General features: G+C 35.5%; 2 protein-coding genes across 2 annotated transcripts in view; both read right to left on the bottom strand.

The window, feature by feature from the left end:
* Positions 1–3,697: 3,697 nt before the first annotated feature.
* On the bottom strand, positions 3,698–8,383 carry LOC107600633 (transmembrane protein 131-like). The gene is made up of 4 exons (XM_016292572.1): positions 8,175–8,383; positions 7,431–7,501; positions 4,195–4,235; positions 3,698–3,938 (listed from the first exon to the last, which is right to left on the bottom strand). Exons 1-4 carry the CDS (start codon positions 8,281–8,283, stop codon positions 3,821–3,823), a joined length of 339 nt encoding a protein of 112 aa, XP_016148058.1. The 5' UTR covers positions 8,284–8,383; the 3' UTR covers positions 3,698–3,820.
* Positions 8,384–12,123: 3,740 nt separating this feature from the next.
* Positions 12,124–18,485, bottom strand: part of mnd1 (meiotic nuclear divisions 1 homolog (S. cerevisiae)) — a 13,416-nt gene continuing 7,054 nt past the window's right edge. The window contains exons 6-7 of the mRNA XM_016292618.1: positions 15,199–15,221; positions 12,124–12,243 (exon numbers count right to left, since the gene is read on the bottom strand). Coding sequence (XP_016148104.1) covers positions 12,124–12,243; positions 15,199–15,221 — 143 coding nt within the window. The remainder of the gene's footprint in view (positions 12,244–15,198; positions 15,222–18,485) is intronic.

Genomic DNA, 18,485 nt, shown 5'->3' on the forward strand with positions numbered 1-18,485 from the left:
AGACAACTGCATAACACATTCTCTTTGCTCTGCATGCTGTAAGACAGTCAATAATCTCCAATACACAGACAGGTGCCATCACAGCCACCCTGCCAAAAGACGCACAGACACAAGGCCAAAGTTCAGAGAGCAAACTCTGAACCACCAGCAGTATTAGTAATAGCATTACACACTCTTCCAACAGTGGACCACAAACACTCGCATTTGGAATCAGTGGTCGACCGATATTGGTTTTTTGACAGCCGATGCCGATATCTTGGAAAGCAGTGTGGCCGATGACCGATATAAAGCCGATATAATTATATTTATTTTAATTAATATGTAAGAAATTTGAAATCATTTGAAAATGGATTAAAAAATACATTTGTAGAATAAACATACTTATACTTTAGATGACAAAGTATTTTTCACAAATAAATAAATATTTAATAAAAAATATAATTAAAAAGGAAGTAAACTGTAACCAACAAAGCAAGTTTGTGCGCATTGGGAATAATATATTTTTCCAAATAAAGCCAAGGTAACACTCATTTTATATACAGCACACTGTGAAAATGACATGAATATGACACTGGGCAAATGCATAAAGCGCAGCATAATTTGAAATCATGTATTTAATGTTTAAAGCATTCAATTTGCACGGCCCGAAAGTCATGAAGAGAACACGCGATCATGCAGGATACAAATGCACACTTCACAAGATCTCACAACTGGATTCGACTAAGTTTGCAAGGTTTGTGAAATAAAATTTTCATTAGACATTCAAAGATTTGTTTAAATGATATAAATGTGTATTTGCTGAATGCTGACGGCAAACGAGAAAGTATTATAATGTTTGCCTTTCTATTACTAATAATATAAAAGCAATCGTTATAATACTTTTTGTATACATTTTAATTCCTTTGTTTAACAGTTCTATCGGATTATTAGACATACTTCTATCCGTATTAGACAGAACTGTTAACGACGACAGCGAACAAGAGGGAGAATGTGAGCACTGTGTGCTCAGGCGCTGCCGTTCTCACTGCCGTAAAAATAAAAGTCTCAAACGCATCTGCCAAACAGAAAAACTTATCGGTCGATGCCGATATTTAAAACATTTTAAATATCAAATATGGACCACTATTTAGAATTTTTACTTAAAAACATAACTAAGAAAAATAATGAATATAGTCCATTCCAGGTGTTCATTATGATGCAAGCAAAAAATAATAATAATAATGTAATGATTTCTCAGGCCCTTGTATCCTGGATGCACCCTAGTTCTCTGTCCCATCTATGCACATTCTGTTGCTTAACACTGCATTACTGCTATCATATGTCCAAAGCCCTGACAAGCTCAAAGACTGCTGACGTTAAAACCTCATGAGCCGATTTCCAGAGATTTATACATTACAAGATAGCCTCCACATGACCTCTGTGTTTAGGGTGTACATTTTTGGGGGTTTTGGACAGATCAATGTAAAAGATTTAGAAACAGAGTTTAAGTCTACAGCACTTTGTGGTCAAACGATTCTGGCTTTCATTTCTCTATTCGGGAGCCCAAGACAACCCACACTGGTGCTGTTCTGCTCTCCTGCAAAAGACAGCTATACAGTGCTTCCATGAATTCACCAATTCACTGTGGTTGTTAAATATTTTGGCTAACCTGATAATGCTGCTAAAGTTTCCAATAAGCGTGAGTCTGTTGAACAAATTAAAAACTATGTTTAAACACCCATACAATTTCCCTATACCTGCAAAGACAGTTGAAAAGGTGATACAAACCAACATAAATAACACATATTAAATATATTGTACAAACAAATATATACTAAATATAATTGTATTGTATTATTATAGATTAGTTCTTAGCCGTAACAAAATGATATTACATAACTACATGAGCAGTATGACTATGTCTATTGTATGACCAAATTTGGTCATTTCTGCTCATTCAAAAACTCACTTTGGACCAATCAGAGTAAAGGTGTCATCTCTGCTTCCTTGTTTTAAAGCCCACAGTCACCCTCAGGTTCATTTAAAGTGCAAATTTCCATATAAAATGGGAGTAAAAAATTATTTTAAAAGAATGCATAATTGAGTCTGACACAAAACATTATTTTTTAAGATGACGTTATATTCTGCATTGAATGTTTTTATATTAACTCAACATCCATGTAACTGCTCTTTGCTGTTGATACAGGAAGTGGGTCTTGTTGATGCTGCTGCGTTAAAAGCAGACATTGTGCTTGGTGATAGTCTCTGATTAAGACTTAACCACAGAGCATGCTGCTACCCTGAGTCATGTCAAAATGAAAAGACAATGTGAACTATGAAACATCTGCTATGGGCAGATAGCAGAATGAGGTCTAGAGAGTTAGTGACAGGTCGTCTGAGAGGATGTGGCAGAGAGACCGTGAAGAGGGGAAAATGAAGAGAAAGTAAGAAAGTTCCAGTTACTAAGAGAGTGTGAACGAAGTCACAAATGCCTTTTTTTTATATGATAAAACACAAATATTTCAGTTTATGGTGACAATAACTCTCTCAACTGGCTTTGCTCAAGAGTCCACAATTAATTTTTTCACGCATTTACCAATTAATGAAGTCAACACATTCTTCTCCTGCAGAATTCAAACAACCAAAATATAAATAACTCATCTGCTCCAATTGCTTTTAGTGATCCAGTCAATTGCCAAGTAAGTGAATGAAAGCCAAATATCCCACCATTTTTATTTTTTATGTAAATGAAATATTGCACTAAACAATGTTAAATAGAAACATCAAGATGCAAATACAATTTCTAAAACGCATAATGGGCAAAATGTATACACTCGTTTGAGGTGGACCTTTTCGTTTTATTCTGTAAGAAGATATTTGCATGAACTACAATGCAAACATTTACCAAATAATACCTGACGGAATAATTATTACCTTGAATAATAACTATTACCTCCCAGAATGATCTGATATGCTATTGCTTAGTATGAAGTATTGAATTTAATATGAAGTATTTTTAAGAGTGGTGGATAACATTAGTTTGTATACTCTGATGCAAGGACTTTTAAGTGGAAACACGTTGGTATTTTAACATTAAAAAAAGTTCCCTTCACCTCAAATACTGCTGGAACCCTCTTCATGACATGCTACTGCTCCCAGATATAAGGAATAAGTCTTTAAAGTACTCTAACTTTAAAAAAATGTAGTTTCATCTGGTCTAGTGCATATTAGTTAAAGATAACTACATTTCCTGATGTGTGTAGAGTGTCCAGAGGAAGTACAAGCAAAAATACATGTATAAGCAAATAAACTGATAGTTCCTCACCTACACAGTGGTGGCAGTCAGACTAATCTCTTTTATATTGCTGCCATATTTTATGTCAATCACTATTATATCTTCAGGTCTTTAGAGACAAAACAATATATCTAACACAGATTGATCTTTGAACTTTCCCCAGTTGCTACAACTTTTCTATTTTGTGTCAATTTCTGTAAAAGTGACAATGTGGTAGACACATGGGATAAAATGCTACTTCATTTGCAAATTGTTGAAAAAAAAATGTCAACTTGCATAAAAACCATTACCTTTGTGTATAAGGTAAACCACAGCAATAATAGACAACACACTTATAAAACCCTTGAGCTTCGGCAATGTTTGGCAATTAGTTTTTTGCATCTGTACCTACTCTCATATCTCATATCTTGTGTTGCATGCTGCTCTTTTTCTTCTGAAACACACCTGTAAACCATGTGCCGCCTTGCAGGCTTGTGCTAAAATTGGTATTTTTCCATATAAACAAAATGCCAATGAGTTCTAAGCTACGCTCTTATTCGTATCTTGCTATTGAAATGTAGTTAATAAAACAATGCATGTTGATCTTAGGTCATGCCAGTCACATGAATGCAAATGTAGAGTAAACAGAAAGCTGGTGTCCTCAGGAGGCTTAGTTTTCCATGCACTGTTGAAACACACCAGCCCTGCCTTCAGATAAATGTTTAGAGGATGTACACAATAGACCACTGAAAATTATATGAGAAAATAAAAAAGTAAAACTTTTACGTTTGATAATTTGGTAAACTGTGATATATACAACAGATTGTGGGTTTACAGAAACATATTTTCACTAACCACACCTGAATAAATGTTACTAAATAAAAACTGCAAATATTCCAGGAAAGTCTCAAAGGGATTGTGGTTTTAAGAGAAACTCTCACCTCTCGTCTCGAGGAACATTCTCACTGTGCTGCTCCTCTGCCTGAGAGAAGAAAAAAAAAAGATTCAGTTGGTAACAGCATATTACATAGGTACAGTTAGGAGGTTTAGAATTATTATATATATATATATATATAAACCTGTAAAATCAGAGTCCAAGTAGTTGACCTGACCTTGTTTTTAATGCAATAGTAGTGAAAGGGAACACTGTGCCGTTTCGACACATATAACCATGCTATTCCATAAACTGCCTGTAGCACATTATAGGCAATTTACTGAAATAGCCATCTTACTGAGAGCCTTGAAAACCACGATTACCTGATGAGTGTCTATGCGCTCTTTTAAAGCAGAGTTTCCATAGGAACTATAGCCCTCCAGGCACACAATGGATGTATATGGAGGCCACTTGGCTGCCTGGTGTCAGATGACTTAAGTACACATTTTACAATGATTGGATGAATATGCAGACCTATTGACAAGGGGTTTCAATTAGTCTTCCTCAAACTAGAAAACATGCTGGGAATCTGCAGATTTTCAGTGTAGTACTTACAAGCACTATTAGAATTCATTGAGTAAATGTGGCACCCATCCATCATCGGGTGAGGGAGGTTCTCTTTGGAATGCTGCAGGTCTACTCAATCACCCCTGACATCTATATTGACTACAAATGAATCAAAGTCTATTTATGGGTCTGCTTTTAGTCGGTTGTCCAACTGATGTGTGTTTTTTTACTTGAAAGTGGTTTGTGCGTTTGACCTCAAAGTTTATAAATCCAGATTATTCATGAATGAGCAAGCCATATCTATCTCATTTAACACATAAGTAATAAAAGGTCATGATGGGGGGAGGGAGGACACCAAGGCATTATTAAATCTAAATACAACTTATTTTAAAACTAAAATAAAGCACATATAATCAGCTCAAAAATATTTTTGAAAAATAACATTATTTTATATGCTATTAATAACACGGATACAGCTTCATCACGGTGTCTGTCACGCGACTCTGTTCCCCTTTCGGGCTCTGTCTTTACATTTATTTTGAAAGATGAAGCTCGCGATTATGGTAAGGGGCATTACATTTCCGACAAGAGTGCTTGCGGTGTTCGGCCAATCACAATGTACTGGGTCAGCTGGCCAATCAGAGCAGACTGCGCTTGTCGGGAGGAGGGACTATGTAGAAAACTAAGCGTTTGAGAGAGGCGGGGCATAGAGGACCTACAATAATGTACAGTATTTTAAAAAATAATGTGTTTTTTGAAGATTAAAGCATGTCAACATTCTGTTACACCAAATTCACAAAATAATGATCTTTAAAATAGCATCATATGACCCCTTTAAATGTGTCAAACAATGGTTCAGTTTCAGTATGACATTTCCATCTGGCATAAAACATGTTTACTACATATAAATACAAGTACAGATTGATGTAATAAGATTTTACCACCTCCATTACTGTCAATGAAACAAACGAAGCCCCTTTAAACAAATGGAGAACTACAAATGGAATTTTCCATCCCTTTGATTGTGGCCATTCTCAAGCCATAAGACAGGTCTCTTGCGTAACTGCTAACCACAAAAGTGGCAAATTGTCTGTCAACCTCTGAAGAAGCAACAGTTTCTGTGCATGTTTGTGCGGCATTAGCTTCCTGCCCCAAAGGAAACATGAAAAAAAAATCTTTAGCACATTGTAATCAGTCTCGTGAGCTTGATCATAATCAACAAAAACATCCACTACCACAAAAAAAAGCACTCCTTTGTAACTGTCCCAGGTGTTGGTTTTAAATGGCATCATGTTTTCTATAGACCTGCAATGTGTTCATTCAATTAATATTTAATCATATAAATATACACACTACCTTCTCTGCATAGCCACCCTTCTGTAAATGTTATTATGCATTTATTTTATTATTCTGTGTCACACTATTATATTACTATATCTCTTGAGAACTGGAAGCATACATTTCTTGTGTGTGAGATCATACTTGGCAATAAAGCTTTTACTTTCTAATAACTTTCTGTAGCGATGCCCAAGTCCCAGGCCAGGAAAGTGTGGTGCTTTAATGCATCTCATGTACAACTGGCTTGACTATTCTAGCATCACCACAGCAAAAATAACCACAATTTGAAGAGTGGACCACAAACTTGTGATATTTTAAGGCCATTTATACTACAACAACCTTTTACTAATATCTGAAATAGTTTTTATTTTTATATTTTTTTTAGTTATTTTATGTCTATATAGATATTTCGGTTTTAGTTTGAGGTATTTTAGTACATCAAGTTCTAAATAAAAATGAGAAATGCAAAATAAAATAAGTTAGTTAGTTTGGAGGTTTGTAAGTTGAAAAAAAAGGATTAAATGTGTGAGCAATATTTATTTATATATTTTATTTTTTTTTTTCTCAGTTAACTTATATATTGTGTATATATATATATGTGTGTGTGTGCGTGTATGTATGTGTATGTATATATATATATTAAAAAAGATGACTCGTTTGGAACAAAGATTTTCATTGTTGGTTGTAATTACAATGGAAGTCAATGGTCACCAAACCTCTCTGGTTACAAACAATCTTCAAAATATATTTTGTGTTGCAGCAGAAAGTAAGTCAAATATGACCATTTTCATTATTGAGTGAACTGTACTAATAATAATTCCTATTTAACCATTACCAAAACGAGAATACCTAACAATCACATAACAGATTTCTTCAAAACACTTTGAGCGATTTGAAAATTTTGGAGGATTTTGAAAATCCTTAAAAAACAAATGATAAAAAAAAGAATGTCTTGGGACATATATTGATTAACCCACTTTTTGGTTACTTACTTAGTTGTACGCAATTATACAAACTTCAAAACATGCAATTAGGTAATCGGCTAAAAGATGTGAGATGAGACCATATAAAACTGAAATTATTCTATAGGTCCATTCAGGATCCCAGAGTCCTACAGAAAGATGCGCCCTGTTCCCGCCTCCACACGGAAACACATTTCACCAAACTACATAAACAATCGCACTGGCCATATAAGAACTGCATAAACCAACACATACTAAATGATACCTAAATATCCAAATGAAAGAAAGACCTTATTTTGATTTCTGCCACCTTTGCAGACGGAACAACAGCACACTGCACCACGTCTCGCACGTGCTCTCGGCTCACAATGAAGTGAAGCTGAACCGTAATAAAAACGTCCCGCTCATGACGTCATGTTTTTGCTAGCTCACATACCTGCGATGAAATGAAGAAGTCTGCGTCCTCAGCCTGCCAAACTTCAACCACACTGGACATCCGAGTCAGGGCTTCAAGAGGAGAGAATGACAAAAACATATAGAAAATCATGCGAGCAAACAGCAGACCAATCCCCGTCTCTAAACAACAATACAGGAGATCCGAAAATGACCCTATAGTGCTCGGCTAATCTCGCATGCGTTCACTAACGTTCATATATTTGCAGTTGTTGAACAGCAGATGAGTTGGAGTGGATGACAAAGGCGTGAAATTGAACGGACAAGCTATTTTAGTCCACAGCTCACACCATGTCAACAATCCAAATACAAGCAAGCTGGAAACGCAATTAAATGTGCATTAATGCTGTTCTAAACTCGTGTTTTCCGCTGCGACCATCGGCTAGACGCTTAGTTCCCAAAGACTGCACTGAATAACAGCTGTAAGAAGCTATATGAGCTTTGTAGCATATTGCATTGACACAGGAAACCGAACAAAACCAGTAACTTGGCCAAAAACGCGTAAGCCGTCTTTCTTCAGATTTGAATCTAAACGTAAATCCTAATGCAGATAGACAGTCGGGTGAAACAGGTCAGATTTGGGGTAAATTCAATGAGTATTGTGCCAGTTTAGCACAACGAGTGCACTTGAATACTTGTTAAATCAGCCCTCGGCAGTTCCTCCGACATTTTCGCACTCGCGTTGCATTCGTGGACTAAATAAATAAGATCAATCTGTCCACCGCACCTTGAAACTGAGCTCCTCCGTGTTGAATGTACGGCAATAACAGCTGTAGGAGTCGCAGAAGGACATTAATCCAAGGTTTTCTGTATGTGAAGTCCCTTTGGCTCGCCATGCTGGCTGTGCTGAGCTCCCCGGCTGCCTTCACTTCTTTCTCTTTCTCTCTCACACCCTCCCTCCTCTCTCTCAGCAGTACCTATGTGCGCCCACTAGAGCTAGACGCAAGCGACGCAACAATCTACTAACTGTATTGCAAGCGTTGTGTTTTGTCGCGTCGGTAGTGGTGTAGATGGGGAGAGATAATCCACTCGTACTTTGAAGGTCACACTCACAACACTGGCATATTTCTATTATAGGCTATACACAAATAAATGGAAGGAGATGGACCTCTAAAATATCCTATATTTTTTCTCAATGGAAAAGTCTATGAACAAAATATTGTATTAAAATACTCAAGGCTATCTTTAAGGGCCTTGATTTTGTGCTATATTTTAAATGTGCTCTATTATTGATTAATATAACTTGTTTTAAATGAACCTTCAAAATATCTAATTATACTTGGGGACAGAATCAACAAGCAGAAATATATTACAAATGTACACATGTACATTCCTCGTGAAATGCAGAGAAACAGTCAAACAGGTCGTTTGCTTCTTTTCTTTTTTTAAACACCCATTTCACGAACACCTGAACACTAAACAATCAAGGCTTTTTATGCACCTTGCAAAATTGTTCACTTTAAACGTACTTATTAATAAAACCTGTTTTAAATACTTCAACTTATTCAGGAACTACTCATATTTTAATACTGTACATCATTACTGTGTTGCAACAGACAAAAGCATTCTTTTCAACAAACTAACGCTATCAAAAAATGTAATTAAAGGGACATTTTCATGTGTTTAAGCGGCGTTAATGATGCTGCAAATCGATAGGACATTACACTTAAATCGGTAGTATTATTTTGCAGGACAAAATGCTTAATTACAAACAATGTGCTTGATAACTGTACATTTATTAAATCATATTACATAAAGCAATTGACCATTTTTTCATATTTACAAGATACACAATGTGCACTGTGAAAAATGCCCAGTAGTGAAAAATGCCCAGTAATGAAAAAAAGCAAGCTAAAAAAATGAAAGCATCTGAAGTGACCTGAACATCTGAAATGACTTCATAACACATTCCTACTTCACACAGAACCAAATGTGTCCTTGTCACAGAATTTTTTTCTATAAACAATTTTACCTTCTTTAAAACAAACTAACCTGTGATTAATTTCCTTGAATTGACCTTTGATGTGCAGCTCAATTTATCATCCCAGCAGTATCTGCAAGGCTTAGTTTCTCTATCAACAGGTGTCCAAACAGTCAGTTTGGTTATAGGGTGCATCTCTGAGCAGCCAAGGGTTAACACAACACCTTCTCCGCTTACACACCAGGAGCGTTTTTACCCTGACAAATCAATCTTAAAGTTTTCCTTGGACTAGACAAGGTTAAAATTTCAAGGGTGGGGCACTGCTGACAATGTACACCACACTCTTCACAATGTAAGTCAGTCACAGCTGTGTATCGAACATGCAGAACTGATACAACCCTCTACATTGCAAGTAAATCACTCGCATATGCGACTAAATCTTCATCTGGGCGACTAAATGATGTATAATATTAGCCAATGTCTAATAAATTCTCAGATTTTACTCGCCAGTGTGTGGAGGCTGAGTATATGATTAGCACAGATATATTTTCACTCACAGAACACGCTGACTGAGTGCTTCAGAGTTTTACTCTTCGTCAAGCGATCTGTGATATTTTTCAGTTCATTTGAATGGATGCGCAGCGCACCTGTGTTTGTGTATTTGGCGTAACGTAATCTCTAGTGTGAAGGTGCACGACTCGACGTCGCTTTCTCTCACACGCGCAAAGAGCGAGAGTCTTACATAACATGCAGAATTGATGCACTACATGTAAACGATATACTTTGTTGTATTTTCCTGTAAAAACATCTGAGTTCCTTTGGAATTCTTCAGCTTTTAAGAACTGCCCCGTTTTTCTGTAGTAGGCGGAACTAATGCGCAAACGACAATCTCATTGGCTGGTGCTCACCTATTATCGTCCCTGTTTTGATTTCAGCGAATCAGTTCGAGCAAACGCACACAACCTGATTAATATTCATGAAGCCAGTAGCTCATTAATCCTTAGAGCGTTTTTATATTGTTCTTATTAGTAGAATTCTAATATATATTCTAATATAGATTGATGACCAATTATATATGTTTGTAAAATGGCATAACATATATATATATATATATAGTATAGTATAGTATAGTATAGTATTTCAGTCTGGCGAGTAAACTAAAAATATACTAGCCAATGGCAATTCAATTGCCAAGGTGTCCGTTGAGGGTTGCTTCATAGAGCGCATGTATCGACCGCCTACATGTAATGCATGTTATCAAATTGAGTATAGAAAAGCTACGTATTCGACTGGACACATACGTATGAAAACGAAGTATACTTTGGGCTTAAGGTAGAAAGAATTACTTTTCGTGGAAAGAGAAAGTGTGTCTTTTTGGTCTCTAATCCAGGTTCCTACATGTCTAGTTGATGTCTAGATGGAGTTGTTATTTGTGTGGCGTATTGTGATCCAGACAAACACAGGTGTGACACAGACAACATTTTTTTAAATAAAAGTTTTTTTTTATTTTATATATTTTGTTTTAAATGGGTGTTCATTGACAAGATGCAGTTTTGTGTATATTTTATTTACGGTTATTTTTTTTACTTGTATTGGCCATTGGTTACCCTGGTTATATAGGCATTGGCTATTAAAAAAAACCCACGTTAGTTGACCACTGTTAGGACGCAATACCTCAATGCAGTTAAGTAATAAAGAGGCACTCAGCCAGAACTAATATCCCAAGTACTGCACTGCATCTGGGATTGCTGATGTGCTTGGATCTGCTCAGACCTGCTTCTTCTGTGATGTTTTACATCATTAAAAATACTTGTGAGCAGAACTCATCAGATTCTCCAGTTCTAAGCACTCAAAGTCATCTATAAAACGCCCCACCCTTTCGCTCTCTCACCTGTGAACAAACACACCTGTGTTTACATTTGAGCATGGGTACAGAATACAGAAGATTTAGTGTGCGTTAAAGAGCAGGTGTGTATTTATATGGTATTTTTATACCTGGTCAGGTGGTCAGCCGAGACCGATCACTGTTCACACCTGCTTTTAACGTGCATCTCAAATGCTTGTCAGTCTGAGCAAATCATTACTCATTGATCTTTGACCCTGTTTTTTTTCTCCCCCTCATGTGTGACAGTGTCCATGCTGCTGTTGAGGAGTGTGGGTGTGAGAGTGGGAGTGTGTTTGAAATATCTCTAAGGTCTCCTGAAATAGTTCAGTGGAACCGGAGTGATGCACACAGAGCAACCCACATGCTCTGTGATGGTGTAATGTTCTCTCTGTATCTGGGAACGGCATGCCAGACACAGCTGTAGCACTCTGCTGCTGCAGAATCAAATGGTTATATCTAAGTTCATTAGCTTCTGTGCGTGTTTGTGTTGGGTGGAGACGAGGAATTCCATCTGGGATCTGGCTGATGGCTCTCAAGCACTATCCTGATTTCCTTCTCCTCTGTTGTAAAGTCTAGTGTGCTACAGAGGGCTAATAGGCCTCTTACAGAGTTTTTCCCACCTTTAGTCTATGAATCACATATATATATATATATATAGTATAGTATAGTATAGTATAGTATTTCAGTCTGGCGAGTAAACGAAAAATATACTAGCCAATGGCAATTCAATTGCCAAGGTGTCCGTTGAGGGTTGTGATAACAAAACGTAAAACCAACTGATGTAAGACAATAAAGCTTATTGATTGTGCAGAGTTGAACAGACCAAACAATCATAAGATCCAAGAGGCTGTGAATTTTTGGTCAGTTAATTTAGTCAAAGTCCTCAGGTATCGCGAAAGCTTTGTCCAAGCTGCTATTCTCTAAGCCGAACTTCTTCTTTGCCCAGGATTTGATTGCAAAAACATTATCTGGAAAAGAATAAATGTGAAACTTGACACATACAGTATATGATGCAAAAATCAATTCAGATGAATTATGAAAACTATTCAACTCAGAAATGCCATTTGTAATTGTGCAGACAGAAACATAGTTAACTATAATAATAAATAGAAGAGGCATTGCTTTTGCTTTCACTACACAGATTTTGCATCTCTTTCAAAAAGATACTATATTAATGTGTTGAATTTAAAGATTCATATATGTTTTTTTTCTTTATTTCTATGGGTCACAGCTGACAGCGTACTATGGAATGGCATGACAGCATAGTATGTGCACAGGTTTGGCTCAAAATGTTGAAAATGTCTATAGGTTAACTTGTTGAAAATTGGCTTGAAGGCATTTGGAATTGCTCTCACTATTCAAAAGGCTTATAAATCTGCTAAATCACATATTGCATTAAATCTACTGATATTATCAGGTTTGTGTTTGGTGTTAGGTTTGGTTTAAACTGCTGTTCAAAAGTTTGGGATCATTGATATTTTTTATGTTTTTTAATTGAGTCTCTTATGCTCAACAAGGCTGTATTTTTTTATCCCAAAAAAAAACAGAAAAAAAACTGTAATATTGTGAAATATTATCACAATTTCTAATATTGGTTTCCTACAGGGCTCTGAACCGTTTCAAGGAATGAAAACGAAAACCGGAAACGAACAAAATTTTGACAGGAACAGAACCAGAAATCAAATCAAATTTTATAGTTTTGAACAGAATCGAAAATTTGAAATGGCCATTAACCGGTTAATAGCGTTATTTTATCGTTCCATTTAATATTTGAAATTTGCTGTCAACCAATCACGAATTCCAGCAGTACGGCCTATGCAAATGTAACGCTGAAGCCAACGAGTGAAATGCCCGCTCAGTGAACTCATCATAGGTAAGACGCAATGGCAGTGCACCAGCGTTAGAGTTTATCTGAGGATCACTATAGGCTTACATAAAAAGGAATATAGGCATATACACAAAATATATTTAACTTAAATCATTGACAGTTTAAGGAAACGAAAGAAAAAAAATTTGCTGAGTTACGGTTCATTGTGACGTGTTCCAAAGTTCTCGGAAAGGAAACCGAGACAGCAGAAAGTAGTTTTCTTTATTTTGCAAAAGCTTGACAGCTTTGAATAATGTCTTGCTTGTATATAACAGACCAGCGTTGGTATGACCAACGCGCCGGCGCCTTACACGCACACACAACATATTTTTGCTACATTGCAGCCTGTTCAATATCAAAATAAAATACAGTTAAAGAAACAAATAAAAAGGTACACTGCTCCGTTGTACAAAATGTGTTGCGTTCAGCGTGACCGCTGATATAGCCGATGTGAAGGATGATGTTTTACGTCGATGAAAGTAGGCTACAAAGCCTAATAAATAATATTTTCGCGAATATGGAAACATTTGGATTCGTGCCGAATTAAAGAGGTAGGCATCAGTTTCACCTTAAATAAATGTGTTTTTGGATTGACGTTTTTATAACCAAAGGATTTGTTTTGGAGAGAAACTAATAACTGTGTTTATAATGTTTGTAAACATTTTGCTTTAGCCTACAGGCATTTTAGCCTTCATTATTTCGGAATGTAGGCTAAGAGAGCTAATAAAATGCGGCGTGAGCCGTGACTTATGTTTTTTTCACTCTCAAAACCAAAATTGTTTTTTTTACAATGCAGCAAACATTTTTAAATATCTTAAAAACACTTTAATTGCTTTAAAGTGTTGATAGATTTTTTCTTTTGTTTAGTAGCCTACATTTGGCCAAAATCTAGAAAAGATGATGTTGTATTGGCTGTGACTTAGCACAGTGGGTTATAGGCTGGCTAACGTTACCAGATCTCTCTTTTTTCCGCTGTACTTTATTATTATTATTAGACATATTATAGGCAAAGAAAATTGTTTAAAAAAAAATAACGTTATTAACCAGTATTTCTTCTTCTCGAACTGGTTTCGGAGCGGTAATAATATCAGAGGAACGCAGGAACAGAAACGTTAAAATATCGATTCTGCTCGGAGTGAACCGATTGAATTTCTTTTTCGTTTTCAAGCCCTGGTTTCTTATTTTAATATACTTTAATATATAATTTATTTCGGTGACAGCGCTGAATTTTCATCAGTTATTACTCCATTCTTCAGTGTCATACGATCCTTCAGAAATCATTCTAATTTGCTGATTTATTATCAGTGTTGAAACTGCTGTGCTGTTTAATATTTTTTTGGAACCTGTCACACTTTTTTATCTATTTAACACCTCCTTGCTGTATAAAAGTATTAATTTCTTTATAAAAAAAAAAAATATATATATATATATATATATATATATATATATGTATATATATATAGTAGTGTATAATGTAACACATCATTTCTATTTTGAATGAACACTGTACTTTTTTACTTTTTTTCTTATCAAAGAATCCTGAAAAAAGTAACACAGGTCCCAAAAAAATATTAAGCAGCACACTGTTTCCAACACTGATTATAAATCAGCATATTAGAATGATTTTTGTAGGATTATGTGACACTATACTGGAGTAATGATGCTGGAAATTCAGCTTTACATCACAGGAATAAATTACATTTGAAAATACTGTATATTCAAATAGTAATCTTTTATTTTAAATTATTATTAAATAATATTTCACAAAATTACAGTTTTTTTCTGTATTTTTGATCAAATAAATGCAGCCTTGATGAGCATAAGAAACATCTTTAAAAAACATTAAGCATGTTACTGATTTCAAACTTTTAACCGCAAAAAATAAACAACAAAAAAATTTGGTTAACCATGTTAATAACCATGGAAACGTGGGAATCACAGTCTGTGAAAATGGTCTGTTGTCTGTTTTGTAGTGTGTTGTTCTGGAAATGTGTTGTTCTGTTCATTCACAATATGACTTGAACATTATGACAAGCGTGTAAGTTCAAGTTCACCTGTGCATTTGCATCATTTTGTGCAGAAGTTGTGATATTATGCTTACCTTTTGTATATGCCTGAATAAATAATTTGTTTTAAGTTAAATGCTCCGCTCAACAGGTGTTCATTTGCTCTTTAGCTTCAGCTTGTATATAATGACTAAGATCAGTTTATATGAAATAATCATATTACATTTACATTTAGTAATTTAGCAGATGCTTTTATCCAAAACGACTTACAAATGAGGACAATGGAAGCAATCAAAATCAACAAAAGAGCAATGATATGCAAGTGCTATAACAAGTCTCAGTTAGCTTAACGCAGTACACGTAGCAAGTTTTTTTTTTATTATATAATAAAGAAAAAGAAAACAGATAGAATAGAAAAAGAATAGAGCAAGCGAGTGTTAAAGCTTTTTTTGCTTGATAATTGTATAATAAATAAAAAGAAAACAAATAGATAGAATACAAAAAATTAGAAAAGCTAGTTTAGTTTTTTGTTTTTAAAGAAAACAAGCAGTAAATGAATAGAGTGCAAGTCTAAAAGGGACAAGTTTTTTTGTTTTTTTAACCCCTTAACTGTCACTCACATTTTTGAACATAGACGAGAAAGTGCACGATCCAAACTTAAATGTTTATAATTCATGAATGAAAACATTTTGTAACATGATATTGATGTACCATTTTCATGGTAATGCAATGTTTGATTTTAAAATGGGTTCAAAGGATGAATTTTGAGATTTAAAGTTTTCAATTGATATATAATTTCTGATGATTTCTAAAGTGTGATAGAGAAAAAGGCAACAAAGAAGACTTTTTTTGACAAAGGTCAGAACTCCTGTTACGATGTAGATTTTTGAGGTGCACTCTTGTCAAAAATTTATCTATTACTTTTTCCTACATAATTTTTAACAAAAACATTGGTAAAATATCTATTTAGGAGTCTTAGTCCTTTCCAACGATATAGTTTGTCATGATTAGATTAGGATTTAATTGTAATATAGTGAAAGTAAACTTAGGCGTCCCACAGAGGGGACGGGTGACAGAATAGAACTAGAGTTAGAGGGTCAAAAAAAGATGGAAGAGATGTGTTTTTAGCAGATTCTTGAAGATGGCTAAGGACTCTCGCCATCTTGCTCTGATTGAGTTGGGCAGGTCATTCCACCAGGAGGGAACATTTAATTTAAAGGGGTGGTTCAATGGTGTTTTTCTAGGCTTGATTGTGTTTATGGGGTGCAGTCTAACATGTGTTAATGCTTAGTTTTTTTAAAAACGCATTATTTTTCACATAATTTACCTTTCCACACCGCTCTGTTCCTTCTCTGAGAACATCTCAACATGCTCTTTTGTCTCATCTTAATGATCATAAACAAAATAAATTTAAAAAAAAAAAGTTTTTTTCAAATTTTGTTGACAAGACTGGCACATTGACAACATCTCGACTTGGACTCAACTTTGCAGATCCTATGTATTTGTAAAACTGAACCACTCAAAGCCCTACAGACGGTTGTACGTCACGCTTCCATAAAGTCTACAGATTTTCTTCTAAGACAGTTAGCAGACCCACTCTGATATATAATCCATCATACTGCATGTGCTGCCCAGACCACTTCAATTTCAGAGCTAGATTAACAAACGCTCAAAAGTCATTCCAAGGCTTTGGATCAAATCCAATCTGGGAAAAGGCAGATCAATCTGTAATCTTAATGACTTGTGTTCTCTCTGTTCATACTGACTTGACAGGAGCAGATGCATGACACTGCAGAGCTCCAGGGCAATAGAACAGGTCAGGTGGTGAATGGAAATCATTTTGGGCAGTGGTTAAATAAAGGGCTCTCTAAAGACACAACTCTTGGGAAAGAATTAACCTTTTCCATAGACAAAAACACTTGGTTGGGGACCAACAATAATAATAATAATAATAATACCATAATCAACCCATCCATTTAAAGTTCTAAAAAAGTACATCTGCATGTACTTTTATATATACTTTTTAAATATAATACTCTGAATGGCTTTTTACACTTGAAACCCAGGGTAAACAGAATCCTGGGTACCATGTTCCATTTTTCCCCTCAAACGCTGGAACTGTTGACACACAGTGTTTCCGTTACTGTTCAAAGCATGTGAATATGAGGCACACGACTTGAGAGTTTGTTGCTAGGCAATAGGCATCTAGCCGTAACATTCTAACACTGCATCATTTCACACCGCACAAGTTTGGCACCACAATGCAAGCTTAACACCGCAGCGTTTCAGAACCCCAGTTAAAAAGTAGTGCTAATGCAGCTTCTAAACCCGTTTCTCTACCCGGGAATAAAAGCAGGGTTAAGTATGACAATAACCCGGAGTTAAGCACAGTGTGAAAAGCTTTCCTGCGCTATTATTCAGCTGAACTGCATCACTGCTATTGAATATTAACAGTAAAACATACAGCGACCAGTGTTGACTCTTAAGAGCCAGTTTATTGTAGTGAATCCAAAACAGAGTGCAACCAGTCCAGACCTATTCCCAAACTAATAAATCTTATGAGCCGGGTTATTTTAGTAAATCAAAACCATAAAGCACTACCAGTTCGGTCAAATGATCAAACTAATGACTCTTATGAGCTAGTTCATTTTAGTGAATCAAAAAATGGTAAATTTGCCAACTTACATTATAAAAAAGTTGTTTTAATGAATGAAAACCATATAGCGCACCAAATCTATTTGATTGATTGATTGATTGATTATTGTATTTTATATTGATATCTTGATTATATTAAGTGACCTCATGCATTTTCTTTTTTAAAGTAAAGTGTAGTTTAGGATTTATAATCTGAATATAATGCTTCTTATTCAGTGAATGGCACTGATAAATTTGCTTTTATTAGCACATCCACAAAGTGTGATGACAGCACTGTCATGTTCAAGACCCCAGAGGTAATCAGGGTTAAGTGTACAGCTCAAGGCATGATATCAGCAGCCCTCTGGTACTGACTCAACTTCCCATGGGTGTCCCAACTGGGACTCATACCAGCAACCCTGTAATAACTGGCATTGAGCTCTCACTCACTAAAGCAACAAAAAAATTAAACCTTCAAGATAAATCAGGGTTCCCTTGAATACACAGGACTGTGAAGTCTCTTTTCCAATGCAGTTATTATTAATACATAAGTAAGGACTAATTTAAACCTTGACAGGGTGATCAACACCCTGATGGAGTTTATTTTGCGATAATGTCTGACTGAACATTCTCGGCTTAATATATGGCTACTTAGCAAATAAATAAATACATGGACATGAAATATTGATGAGTTTTGAGTTAGGGGGGGGGGGGGGGGGGTGGTT

This window comes from Sinocyclocheilus grahami, unplaced genomic scaffold (assembly GCF_001515645.1).
Source record: "Sinocyclocheilus grahami isolate Dianchi unplaced genomic scaffold, SAMN03320097.WGS_v1.1 scaffold288.1, whole genome shotgun sequence".
Taxonomy (NCBI): Eukaryota; Metazoa; Chordata; class Actinopteri; order Cypriniformes; family Cyprinidae; genus Sinocyclocheilus; species Sinocyclocheilus grahami.